The sequence below is a fragment of the Phragmites australis genome, chromosome 7, assembly GCF_958298935.1.
Source record: "Phragmites australis chromosome 7, lpPhrAust1.1, whole genome shotgun sequence".
Lineage (NCBI taxonomy): Eukaryota > Viridiplantae > Streptophyta > Magnoliopsida > Poales > Poaceae > Phragmites > Phragmites australis.
The window spans coordinates 34,471,798-34,485,350 of NC_084927.1; the positions used below are offsets into that span (position 1 = coordinate 34,471,798).

Genomic DNA, 13,553 nt, shown 5'->3' on the forward strand with positions numbered 1-13,553 from the left:
TTGCATCCACGTGGGCGTGAGTCAGGTTTGTGTCCGACTTTTATTTAATTTCTTTTTGCTCGGTGCCCCTATGAAAACAGAAATGCGTATGACCTGGTTCTTTGCATAAATAAAGACCCACATACGTAAGATGCGTTCAATGGTCTACGTAAAATTAGACATCCAATCTAGTTTAGACATGTGCCGAGGGGTTTGTGTAATGTGCATCCGACTTGTACTCATTATTATTTTTTGTTAGGACCCTTTTAAAAACAGAAATGTGCATAACCTGGTTCTTTACATAAATTAAGACCCACCTACCTTACTACACGATCTTCAAAAATCTAAAAGCAACCATATGTTGGTCCTCAAACCACTATAATTGTCGAAAGATGTAGGCATTGCTAATTAGATATTGTTGAATTCCATGGCTTTCCCATATCTGCAACAATAAAAATGATCCTAATGATTGTCGTAGGTCGTACCACAGTTCAATTCATCGGGAGAACATCAGTGGAGAAAGCTTCACATAATGGGGTTCTTCTTCTTTGTTCTTAGATTTTGAACCGTCAAAGCAAGAGTTCTGGTGCAAGCACAGAACAGAAGCAGCATGGGTGCTTATTTCTAATCGTTACATGATAAGCACATCAGCTTCATTGCTTATGATGATACAAAACAACAATTTTCTTTTCCCCTCAAAAAATTTAACTACACCGTACTAGTTTCTCCTGGACAGCTGACCGATCTTCTCTAGTTGCAATTCACTGCGAGATGATGTATTATTGTTGTGAATTGCAACAGCTAGATTGCTTCATATCCCCATCATGTGATCCAAGCCTGGCTGAGGAGCTCCTCCTATGCCTCCGCCTGTCACATTATGCAGCAGTTGTTGGAGCCAACGCCTTGTTGCTGGGTCATCCTGTGTTAAGTCAATATACTTAGTATTTGACTGATACTTGATTTAGCGTATCATTTGTTTAGGGATGCAAGCAATAATGAATTGTTGATGGCAGATGTAAGAGCATAACTCACCCTCAGACAGTTATTGAATGTTCCATCTTTGAGCATGTCCGGGAGGCAACTTTGCAATGCAGCACAGGCCCTGCGTTACGAGAAGAACAAAATTTTACAACGTCTGGAGATAATATGTAAAATAACTTTGCAAAATACAAATGATAGCAAGAACCTGGGATTATCTGAGAGCCTGAGGTAACAACGAATGATGTGCTTTAGCAACCTTGTGGAAGGCTGATCAGCAAGTGAAACAACCATGTTTGCTAAAACACTGCCTACAGCAAAAAAACGCTCAGCAGTGGCACAAATGTAGCGCAGCCCAACATCATCTAGAAGAATCTTTTGGACAATGAAGGTTGCCACCTGCATAAGTGCATATGCAGATTTGGCTAAATTAGTGCTGAAGAGATGGCTATAAACTTAGCTGAATAAGAGCTCGCTTGTTCTACGAGATTTTATTTCAGCCTTAAAATTCAACTTTGAACTCCACCACCAAAAGAAGCTGAAGCCCCTCATAAGTTCATATTCAAAATACTTGTCTCTTATGCAGAAGAGGTGTTGCACACACACACAAAAAAAAAAACAGGTTCAAGTGTTAAAAATCTGCCACTGGAATTAGTAGCATAGTTCACGTAAAAGAAAGATAGTAGCATAGCATAGTCGCTGAATTGCCAAACAGCTTTTGAGGCTCCTTGTACAATCAACCTTTTAGGCTTATGGATTGTAAGGTGGTTACGCTTATCAGAGAGAAGCCTCATACAGGGCAAGAAGATTCTAAAGATAACTGATGGTAGCAAAATAGTACTCATGATAAACTTCAGAGCACAAAATACACTACAAAATGTATTTCACCTTTGCCCGTGCTAAGCAGAAGAAATAAATTCTGATATTTCGTATGAGAATTGAGATGGATAACCACATACAGTTTTTGACAGCTCACTGCCCATCTCCATGGTTCGCAAGCACAGAGGAATTATTTCAGTTTGCAGCAAAAAACTGATAACTTCAGTATCATCAACCTGCATTATCACAAAGCAAAGAAATTTCGTTCTTATTTGCACAGTTGGTATTTCTAGAACAAGTGGGGACTTCAATATATTATTATGTATTTGGACAAGATGAAGGGGATGCCACAAAAGGTAGTAATATGATGTCATTGCTATAAGGTAATACAAGAACACCTCAAATTACATATGTTGGTTGGATCATGGGCTTTTGAGCCTTATACTGCCTAGGAGCAATTGGTGTGGGACTGTAAGGAGTAGTGGGTGCAACAGAAAAGGTTTATATTTTTACGGCATGCTTCTTTGGATACATATGGCCATAAATCTGACTTCTAATTGCAGCAACTGCTTTATAGCATAGCATAATGAATTGTTCAACTTCATATTTCTCAGCACTACAGAGTTATTCAGTTTTGCAGCACTGAAAGGGAGGATGTGACAATATAAATGGTGCTTAACTATTAGCCGCTTTTATATACACCATAGAGCCAAATTCTCTGCCATAAAACTAAAGGCCATCAGAGTTCAGTTTCCTCTAACATCTAGAGAAATCATTACATTGCAGAATTAGCGAAACAGATCTGTGTATATGGAATGCACCTATCTAGTGTTGGAAGCAGAGGCATTATAATGAATTTGCTAGTTCATGTAAATTTCGAAGAACAAATTACCTTAACAAGAGCACCGATGACACCCAAGCTAGTAAGCCGTAAGTACTCAAAAGGTCTTGTTTTACTTGTTGTATTCAAGAAGGGGTACAAGTACAGTGGAATGTGGGCTGAAAAGAATAAAACTTTTGTCAATATTAGTTACATCATACATCTCAAAATATATGAACAGTGCTCCCTGCCTCTGTGTGTGTGTGCACGCGCATGTGTGTGAGAGAGAGTGTGTGTGGAGCATGCACATGTGTGTGTGTGGAGTGCGTGCAAGCATGCGTGCGTGTGCATGCGTGTGTGTAAGGGATTATCAGTGCATTTATACTATGCTATGCAAAGGGCATGGCTTGTTACCATTTAAAAAAAGGATCCTGGTCTCAGGGTGCGATGCAACACACTGCAATAATTAAAAGAACCCAGAAAAGTTACATAACAAATATATATAAACCTAATGATGTGTAGAACAACCAGCAGCCAAAAATTTGTGCTATTATCCCCTTATTTGTACAAGCGTACCTGAAGAAGTGCAAGTGCGTTGCAGACACGGTTTGATGCACCAGGTGTTAAGGTTGGAGGTGAAAGTGCAGGGTAAATTGATACAATCTCCTGAATGTGTTCCCAAGTTGCCAAATATATCACATGAGAAATATTAGCTTAAACCTGAATAAGTTACACAAAAATAACTAATATGATCACCAACACTGTGTTAATTTCTAGGATAAAGAATCACTGAGCTATGGAGAAAAGTTGAAGATGGTTCTTGTTTGTTCTGTAATGAAAAGGAAAGTATCCATCATGTGTTTTTTGAATGTGCAGTAGCTAGTAGAATGTGGAGTGAGTTGATAGGTGCTAATTTTGAATCAGTAGCTAGGCTATGGATTAGTGATAAGAAACATATGGTGTTAAATACGTTCAGTTCCGCAGCCCTGCAGGGGCTGTGGAAGCTAAAAAATTGTCTGTGATTTCAGAATGGACTCTGGAAGGATGTAGCTATGTTATGGAAGCAAGTGATTCCTATGCCAAAGAACTGGGTGCTGCTATGCCCTACGAGAAACCTGGAGAGCTACAACAATTGGGTATCGGCACTGGAGAATGTGGCATTAAGACTGGAGAGAATCAAGTTGTTGATGGATGGTGCATGCAGCCGTGTGACCTGATGCCGGGAAGGTGTTCATGGAAGGTGACTGGGTGCTCTGAGCTGTGTGCAGTGTGTGTGCTTTACTTTTAAACTTCGAGTGTGCAAGGCTAAGCTGTAAACATTGATGTATCGGTGCGGTAAACGTCATAGTTATTACAGCGGTGCAGCGAGGCGCAGCGACCCACCACCTTCATACCTTTATATCGCTTATGGCGCACGGCGTGGTCTAGGATGTTAGGAGCATACGCCTTCATAACTACGAATATTTACAACAAATTTGGAAATACAGCACCAATGTTTCAAAGAATACAAGGAAAATGAAGAGAATTGGGCCATTACCCCACTCAGTCCACTGTCCCTCTCAAGCCCAAAGCCCATATATGCACCCATCCCTCCCATTATGTGCCCTAATTCTAACAAAAACAAGCAGCCGCCACTTCCTTCCTTCCCCATTCCCTCTCTCTGCAGTTGGTTTCCCTCCCTTCCTCTCTCCCTCTCCCTTTCTCTCACGGAGAAGCAAAGAGAAGCAACAAAAAAAGGGACGAGCATCTGATCTGGAGCTCCAAGAGGGCGACTAAGGAGGAGAATCTAGCAGGAGACGGTGCTGACAGTGAAATCTACTGCCGGCAACCACAAAGTGGACCGGCGAAGGCTTGGATTTGCAGTCCGCAACTCCTCTGACTGTCACTGCTCCTTCCCTCTACCACCCTCAACTCCGCGGCAAGGTAAGCGACAACTCACAAAACCGAGCCGCAAAGACCTCCTGTTCACCGCCACAACGCTATATCGCCGCTATGGCAACGATATAGCGACACCTTAATAACTACTAAACGCCACATTGTCCTGTTTTGCAATGCAATATGGACTGGGGCATGATCCCTAGAACTCTAAAAAAAAGTATTGAAGGACCAGGAACTAGCATACCTGGAGTAGCGCAGCAATTGTGCCAAAAGAGTGCCACAGCAGCGGGGCAAGATCTTGAAATATCTCTCTTTTCTGAAAAATGGATTCATTTGAATATTGAATCGCTTTGCCTAGCAAAATGCCGTTACAAGTAAATGACTAACGTACAATCTACGTTTATTCAGTTTAGGATCATTTAAGAATAGATTCATTTAGATACCGAATTGCTTTGCCTAGCAAAATGCCGTTGCAAGTAAACGACTGACGTACAATCTATGTATGTTCAGTTCAGGATTATTTAAGAGCTGAATTACTAAAAAATTCCTCGTGGAGGCAACATTCTTGGCAACAAAGCCATTCATTACAGCATCCATTCATATAGCAACTTAGCAACTATACCAAAATTGAACTAAGCCATTAACTACTACAAAACTGCATAATATTGCCAGGGCACAAACGCAAAATGCTGTTACAAGTAAACGACTAACGTACAATCTACGTATGTTCAGTTCATGATCATTTAAGAGCTGACTTACTACAGAATTCCTTGTGGAAACAGAATTCTTGGCAACAAAGCCATTCATTGCAGCATCCATTCATATCCTAGCAACTTAGCAACTCTACCAAAATTGAACTAAGCCATTAACTACTGGTCAAGATTTCTCGGTCTTCACTTTCGGCCAATCGAAAAAACTTCGGGGAACACCCCCACGTCGCCCGCTTTGGCGACTCGGGGGGCGACTCCACCCCTAGCCCAACACCCCCCCCCCCCAAAGCTAGCTAGATCCGGCTGCCGCCGCCAGCGGGCAAACGCCTGCAGCAGTGGCCAGCGGCAGCTCCGAAGCCAGGGCGTCGCGGCCATTCCTCTCCCCTTTCTCGTTCTCCCTCCATTCCTCTCCTCCCCCCTCCCCCCTCAAGCTGTTCTCCCGTCACGGCTGTTTTCGACCGTCCTCGTCTTCGGCCGGGCGGATCCGGGCATCCTGGACCTCGATCTATCCTCAACAGTGGTGGATCTGCCCTCCAGGGTTTGGATTCGGGCTCCTCCTGTCTTACATAGCCGCACCTGGGGCAGCTGCCTCGGTCGACTCGCCGCCGATGGGAGGGCTCTGGGGCGCCTAGCGCGGGCGGTGGTCGGCTGCTTGCCTAGCGGGCTGGGGCCTCCGGGCGGCTGCTCTCCTCTGTGGTCGGGGGGTTCCATACACCGCCGACCGTCGCCTCGGCGGGCCGCTCAGTGCCCTCGGATGGGATCCGGGGGCGCCTGGCTCGGGCGGCAGTTGACTGTGCTTCCTGTGACCTGGTGGCTTCAGGCGCCTCCGCTTGTTGGCGGATCGGTCCCCCTCGGCTCTTCCCTCTGCCCACGGGTCTCTCTGGCCGGTTGCTGCCGCCGCGGGTTCTCTGTGGCCCCACTGTGCGCTTGTGGCGGTCGACCACTGTCGACGACGTTGTGGTACAACCCGTGCGTTGTTGCGTGACGGGGCTTCGCCCCCGGTCGTCTTCTTGCTGGTGGAGGTGTCGCTCGGGCCTCGTGCTCTAGTGCTGCTGGTTGTTCTCCTGCTGGTGTGGTCTGGTCGATCCGTCGAGCCTCTGTGTTCGTCGGGTTGTGCCGTTGTTGGGGGGATTTATGGGCGAGAGCCCTGACTAGCTTTATGCCATTGTCCACGATGGTGGCGTCGTCGGGTGTCATTACCTCCCTAGAGGCGGCGTCACGAAGCTTCCCCTGGGATTTCTCCGGGTGAAAACCCTGTTTGGCTTCCCGAACGAGCGACGACGGTTCCTATGCTGCTTCCTTCCTGAAGGCATCATTTCGGAGTATCCCTCCGTGTTTTGATTTTACAACTGGCGGCGCTACTTGCAAGTCGCTCCTCCCTCCGTTGCTGCTCGACCCCTTTGTTCGGCTGGTGTTCCCTTCACCTTTCGGCGCTTCGCGTCAATGCATGTGCTCCAACGTCCCAGGACTCCGTCCTACTTGCGGTTTGGCGTGAGCCGCCGATCGAATTGGGTAGTCAGGCGTGTGAGCGGGGCTCCGCCTGTTTAGTTGTCCGGTTGTTCTGGTCGAGGTGCTAGCTAGGCACAATTGCTTGTCGGGTAGGGTTGCTTGGTGTGGGTGATGTTGGTTGATCAGGTGTGTCAAAGAGTGTCTCTGTGCCGGTTTTCTCATGTTGTTTGCATGAGTGCCAGGTTGTACGTTGTGTGTTTGCCGGGTTGTATGTTGTCGAGCCTGTGTCGTCTGGTTCTTTAGGGGGTTTGGGGTTTCTTTCTTCTTTCTTTCTTTGTCTTGCACGTGAGCTAGGCTCTGCGGGTAGTTCTGCAATGCTTGTAAGGTTTTTGGACCCGGTTTCACTTATAAACTAGGTCACTCTTCTTAATGCAATGACGCGCAGCTCTCCCGCGTGTTCGAGAAAAAAAAAATGCATTAATTACTACAAAACCACATAACGTCACTGGGGCACAAACGCAAAATGTCGTTACAAGTAAACTACTAACGTACAATCTACGAATGTTCAGTTCAGGATCATTTAAGAACTGACTATAAAATTCCTCTTGGAGACAGCATTCTTGGCAACAAAGCCATTCATTACGGCATCCATTCATACCCTAGCAACTTAGCAACTATACCAAAATTGAACTAAGCCACCAACTCCTACAAAACCGCATAACGTCGCTAGGGCACAAACATTTCACAGCCATAACAACCTAACCCGAGATAATTCCCACAGTAATCGTAACTTGCTAATCTGCTATGTACAAGTGATCACAAGGCGCAAATCATTCCTCACGATGAGAGACTACTAGAGTTGCGCATAGAACCTTGGAGAGCTCGAGGAGGGCGTTCTCCCGCAGCTCGGGGTCGCAGAGGTCCAGCACCAGCTGCTCCGCCGACGCCATCTTCTTGTCCTTGGACGCCTGGCCCAGCGCGGGGCCTCCACTGCCCCCAGACAGCGGAGAGGGAGACGGCGGCGAGGCCCCGGCGAACGAGGGCGGAATGGTGAGGGAAGGCTGTAGGTTCGTCATCTCACCTCAACTGCGCAACGGCAACGAAGCATCGAACACCACAAATTCTTCACAAATCTCCAGCATAGAACGAATCAGGGGAAAGCGAAATAAATCGAATCCGAGTCATAGCTCACCGATCCAAGTAACCAATCGAATTCTATGCGGATCTCCACTCCGCTAGACTCAGCTCCGAAATGGACGCCCCAGCCAGTCCGCTCCCGAGCGACGTGCGGCGCCGCTTCGGAGATTCCACCACTCGGGTCGATACGGGTACGGCAGGCGGCAGGACGAGGAGGAGGAGAAGGAGGCGACGGGAGAGGAACGGAAGAGGGGAGACGACAAGGCCTGCCGAGGAGATCCTCTCTCGCCTTTTGGCTGACCAATGGACGGACCGGATCAAACTTTCACTACGATCGGACGGTGGACAGAAGGCAGTTTCTGAACTTGGCTACAGTAGTGCTTCAATGCCAACTGCGTGATTAAGGTCAGTTTGTTTTAGCCTGCAACTTGCAGGTGATCACAATCCATAACTTATAATACGTAGACAGTGATCATAATTTACAATCTGTAAATTAAAATAAACAAACAGATTTTGCAATCTAATTTTTAATAATCTTCTAGATTATAACAATCAAACAATCTGTCTTCTAACATCTCATACAAACCGTGCAATCCAGCTGTAAAGCTGTAATATCGAACAGTGTATCAACTAGAGCCTTTTTATTTCCATATTTCAAAAATAAAAAATTACAAAACTAGACATCTGTCTAAAAAATTACAAAAATAGATTATTATCACCTGTTCAATGTCCCCGTTCTAACAGGCGATAGGTTTTGAAAAATAAATATGTCATCCATTGCTTTTAAAATTCAAAACAACATTGAAATAATCATGAAGAATTCTAAAAAAAATTAGTGGTATAAAGAATACTATGATCTAGCTGTCAAAAAAAATTAGCCAAAAATATGATTACTATGTAGAATGAAATTTATTTATTTTTCTCATTGTACATATCATATTTTTATGTGAAACTTTTTAAAGCTAGATTATAGCATCCTTTACAACATAATTGTTTTTCAAAAAAAATTTATGACCATTCGATATTGTTTTGAATTTTGGGAGCAATGAAATATAGTGTTTTTTTTATTTTTAACATGTCGCCTGTTGAAAAGGTAATATGTTTATTTTTTATACCCTATCACCCGTTGGAAAGACGTCATTCTAACAGGCAACGGTAGTTTTTTTTTTTTCAAATATACACTTAGTTTTACATTTTTTATTTTTGAAATTTAAAAATAAAAAACGGACGCCTCATTTGTGTGCCCTGCCGGAGGAATTTGGGCCGAAGCAAATTTGGGCTGTGTGGGCAATAAAAGGGTGACATATTTACTTTTTGATATTTTAACATGTGCTTATTGAAAGGGTGACATATTTATTTTTTTAAACTTATTACTCGTTGGAAGAACGTCATCATTATAGCAGGCGACAATAACCTATTTTTATAATTTTTCAAACGGACACCTAGTTTTACATTTTTTTTATTTTAAAATATAAAAATAAAAAACGGACGCCTCATTTGTGTGGCCGGCCCGGAGGAATTTGGGCCGAAGCAAATTTGGGCCGTGTGGCCACGCGACCTCTCGATAGATTCTGTAATCAACAGGGGTGTTTATGCAAAATTTATGCTTTCGCCAACGAGGCTGCGCTATAAGACTGCTCCCTAGGGTTTTACCCCGCGCCGCCACCTCCTTTCGAGTCTCAGCTCCGCAGCCGCCGCCCGGATTCCCCGCGCACCGCGGCCGCCGCCTTGCCGTTCGACGACCACTGCGCAGCCATGGCGGAGCAGGTAACGCATCTCCCTCTCTTCCCCTGCTGATCTGCTTCGCCGCTCGGCGTCGCTCGCGGGGGGTGTTCGTAAACTGATACATCTGAACTGATGAGCGTGTTAGTTGTAGAATCTAGTGCTGCACTCCTTGAACAGGCCTCCTGATCGTTGCGGATTTGTAGTTTGAGGCCACAAGAATTTGGTGTGGTTTTGGTGGACTAGGTGCGATTGTTTTGTGTACGGGCACATGCAAATCACACTTATCATTTGTTGATGTTGGGGTGCCGCTGGCAGCACGCGATTATTGTGTCACTAGTGTACTGTGAGCAGCATTGAAGTCTGTCGATATGTTATGTTATGAAATTCTGGTTGCTTCAGATGTCATGCAATGGCGTAATGTCTGTTCTAGGTAATTCTGGTTGCTTCAGATGTCATGCCAATGGTGTAATGTCTGTTCTAGTTACTAAACTCTCAGTGCGCTAGTGAGAGCCTTTCATTAATCAGTGTGATCACTTATCGTTTGTGTGGAGCATAGCAATTGCTGAGTTAGTTGCATATTGTTTACAAGCTTTTGATTTATTCCAGTGTATAATCAGTTTATGTAGTTATCTGCTAGTTGTCTCACAGTTTTTATGTTTTCCATCTTTACCAAATTTTCAGACTGAGAAGGCTTTCCTCAAGCAGCCAAAGGTGTTCCTCAGGTGAGGGCCTTTTGCCTCTCCTTTCATGCTTTCTATTATCTATGAGCAATATACATATCTTAACTTAAATTTTCTGTTTAATTTTAGCACAAAGAAATCTGACAAGGGTAAGAAGCCAGGCAAGGGAGGCAACCGATTCTGGAAGAGCGTTGGCCTTGGTTTCAAGACCCCCAGGGAGGCAATTGAAGGTATAGTGAGTTCTTTCTTTTTTAGCTCTGTCTTCAAATATTCCTAGTATTCGATGATGGACATTGCTATTTAAGATAATGATGGACAAGAGGTGGCCTCCATAAAATTCTTCTGTTCTAATTAGTTGCCTATTGTTACTGAAAGAATTGCAGTGTTGAAATACTTGAATTGTTAGTGTGGCTCCAAATTTCATTTGCTAATTTAGAAAACAATATTAGGTCATGATGTCAAGCACTATGATGTTCCTGGATAATACACTTATGGGATATGCACTATTTCTTGTAAGTGTTAGACAGATGATTAATTTATATTCTTTTACAGGTACCTACATTGACAAGAAGTGCCCATTCACTGGAACAGTTTCTATCAGAGGCAGAATTATTGCTGGAACATGCCACAGTGCTAAGATGAACAGAACCATCATTGTTCGCAGGAACTACCTCCACTTTGTTAAGAAATATCAGAGGTAAGTAAATTGCTTGCGGAACCTAGACTTATTTTTTTTATCTGCCACGTCAAATTCCATTTCTCTAATACATGCAATAACTGTATGCGATGCAGGTATGAGAAGAGGCATTCCAACATTCCAGCTCACATCTCCCCATGCTTCCGTGTCAAGGAAGGTGACCATGTCATCATTGGCCAGTGCAGGTAATACTTGCGTGCTCTCGTAACTTGGTATTGACGAGATCAATTAAATGAGCTCTATATTAGCCTTCCAACATTCGCCGATAAAATAAAACTATCTCTGTTTCAAACTTAGTTGTTTTCAGCTCACTTGATAATTGCATGCCAGGGGAATATTGTTAGTTGCTGAAAGTATTATTTCTGTACTGCTTTGTTATTATTGTTGTCACTGAAGTACTATTTATGTATTGTAACAGGCCCCTGTCAAAGACTGTGAGGTTCAACGTCCTGAAAGTCATTCCAGCTGGAACCACCGGTGGTAGCGGCGGGAAGAAGGCCTTCACTGCAGCCTGAGCTTAGACTATGTTTAATGTGTAGTCTATACAATGAAGTCTTTTTTGCTTAAAATCCCCGCTAGGCTGGTGTCTTGGACTATAATTTGGAGATTGTTCCCCGTCAAAATGAATTCCCATCATCTGAACATGTTGCTCTTTATGGAACCTTGTCGTGCAAAGTTTTAACATCTGCATGGTTTCCCCTCTGCTGTTGTTGCTGTGTTGCAGCGCCTTTCGTTGCCATATCCTGTCCTCGTTATCAATTGAAGCAACATGGCTTTTTGCGCCGTCGTCTGCCTGGAATCCTGCAATCTTGCGATTAGGTGCTGTTTCTCTTTTGTCCATTTTTCCCTGCTGCATAAATTTGAGTGGTGACGATAATGTTCATTCGGTCTGAAACAGTGAGAGCTTGTATGGGACCGGCACTTTCTTAGAAAATACTGTGCCAGGATCGTATATTGATGTTATGGTGGTCATGCTAGTGTGGTTCCTAAGTGTTATTGCTGATAGTGGAAGATAAGGACCATGATGGTCCCGTGGTTTTTTAATCCTCACATTGGGGATGTTTTTCCCACGTAAATTGCTATCCTTGTGCATGCTACTTTGAGTTTTAATGGAAAGTCAAATTTACTAATAAACTAGCTAAGTATTCAGATGTTGCACGAAATCATAAACATCGAATATGGTAACATCAAGTATAAACTGAAGTTGTGGATATGTTACGAGAGTATCACCGAATAAATATGTCGAGAGCTATGCTATAGTTTGATTTCAGATTAGGATAAAAAAAGGAGATTATTTACTATTTTTTTTCTAATTTCTTTATTGATTTTTATTAGTAAAACGGGTCACATATACATAACCAGTAACGAGGTTGGAGGATGAAAGTGGATACCAAAATTGGGTAAATTATTTGAATTTTATAGATTTTTTTATTAGATGAGAGTAGAATAGGGGAAGAAGTAACGCGAGAATTAACTCATGTTTTATATACTAATACATTGCAAAAGATTTCAAAAATGCATCGTGACTTGAGGTCCATGAGGCCTTTTAAAAAATGCATCCAATTCTGTTGCTTCTCGTTTTGTTGGGCTGGACTATAATTGGTTCATAGCGTGATCTAATACCTAGCTATGGAAGGCTGGTACCACCCACTACCTAGCGTAAATGGATCACGTTACCATCAGCGGTGGTGCTCCTCACCGATATGGATGCGATGGAGGCAGCAAGTCACAAGTGGTGAAGCTCGTGCTGGGATGGGGATCACTGCTACTGTCCAAGCTCACAAATGGACGAGGTTGAGGAGATGATCGCTGGTGGTAATGTGACCCGTTTATGCTGGGTAGTGGGCAGTATCGGTCTTCAGTATCGCTGTGAACCGATTATAGCCCAACCTAACCAAACGGGAAGCAACGGTATTTGATGCCATTATGAACCCTTTACAGGGCAAAATAGCCCAATCAAACAACACCTAAGTTGCACCATCTTAGTATAGCAATGCTAACAACTCTTTCTTCGAATGTATGTCTTGCGTGCTCTATGGGATAGTCTCCAGCAAAAATTTAAAAATATGCAACATATGTAACTGTATCTGTTAAAATAGACAACAACTGTATCTGTTAAAATAGACAACATATCAGTGTATTTGAAAATCTAGCATCTGTATTTGGCAATTAAACACCTAAAAATCGATTCTGGTACTTGAGACAACATATCAGTGTATTTGAAAATCTAGCATCTGTATTTGGCAATTAAACACCTAAAAATCGATTCTGGTACTTGAGGTACCAAAAACTCTTGTATTTGACATTTGACGTACCGAATACGACACTGTTCATCATATTCGGTATCTTAGTTACTGAAAACTCCCTATATTCGGCACTTGAGGTGTAAAATATGGTGAACAGTATCGTATTCGGCATCTTACAGGTCGGCCCAAAGCGACGCTCGCGTCGTTTCGCTTTTGTCGTTTCTTTGAACCCATGTGCTACCGTGTTTCACTATAAAATGCGAGCGAGTTGGTTTTGTAGCACAATTTAGTTTTATCAGGGCACGGGTGAATAAATAAAGAAATAAATTTGATGAGTGAGTGTGTTGTAATTTTGTCAATATTTTATTATTCATTTAATGTATTTGTGTAGGTAACTTTTTAAGGAAGTAACATTGGGAGGATACAAAATCTAAT

At 43.4% G+C, this 13,553-nt stretch overlaps 2 protein-coding genes across 2 annotated transcripts; one reads left to right on the top strand and one right to left on the bottom strand.

The window, feature by feature from the left end:
- Positions 1–503: 503 nt before the first annotated feature.
- Positions 504–8,045, bottom strand: LOC133924965 (uncharacterized). Its single transcript, XM_062370730.1, has 10 exons — positions 7,826–8,045; positions 7,506–7,719; positions 4,719–4,790; positions 3,173–3,262; positions 3,011–3,053; positions 2,669–2,775; positions 1,917–2,012; positions 1,166–1,356; positions 1,012–1,081; positions 504–898 (listed from the first exon to the last, which is right to left on the bottom strand). The coding sequence occupies exons 2-10, from the start codon at positions 7,707–7,709 to the stop codon at positions 791–793; spliced, it is 981 nt and encodes a 326-aa protein (XP_062226714.1). The 5' UTR covers positions 7,710–7,719; positions 7,826–8,045; the 3' UTR covers positions 504–790.
- Positions 8,046–9,382: 1,337 nt separating this feature from the next.
- LOC133924966 (small ribosomal subunit protein uS17-like) lies at positions 9,383–11,556 on the top strand. The gene is made up of 6 exons (XM_062370732.1): positions 9,383–9,537; positions 10,177–10,217; positions 10,305–10,405; positions 10,728–10,872; positions 10,968–11,057; positions 11,291–11,556. Exons 1-6 carry the CDS (start codon positions 9,526–9,528, stop codon positions 11,385–11,387), a joined length of 486 nt encoding a protein of 161 aa, XP_062226716.1. The 5' UTR covers positions 9,383–9,525; the 3' UTR covers positions 11,388–11,556.
- The last annotated feature ends 1,997 nt before the right edge of the window (positions 11,557–13,553 follow it).

Coding starts and splice junctions, on each gene's coding strand:
- LOC133924965 (XM_062370730.1), bottom strand. CDS start 7,709: ATGACGAACCTACAGCCTTCCCTCACCATTCCGCCCTCGTTCGCCGGG. Junction 3,054..3,172: donor ACGCACTTGCACTTCTTCAG/GTACGCTTGTAC, acceptor TAATTATTGCAG/TGTGTTGCATCGCACCCTGA. Junction 1,082..1,165: donor AGGCTCTCAGATAATCCCAG/GTTCTTGCTATC, acceptor CTCGTAACGCAG/GGCCTGTGCTGCATTGCAAA.
- LOC133924966 (XM_062370732.1), top strand. Junction 10,406..10,727: donor CCCCAGGGAGGCAATTGAAG/GTATAGTGAGTT, acceptor ATTCTTTTACAG/GTACCTACATTGACAAGAAG. Junction 11,058..11,290: donor GTCATCATTGGCCAGTGCAG/GTAATACTTGCG, acceptor GTATTGTAACAG/GCCCCTGTCAAAGACTGTGA.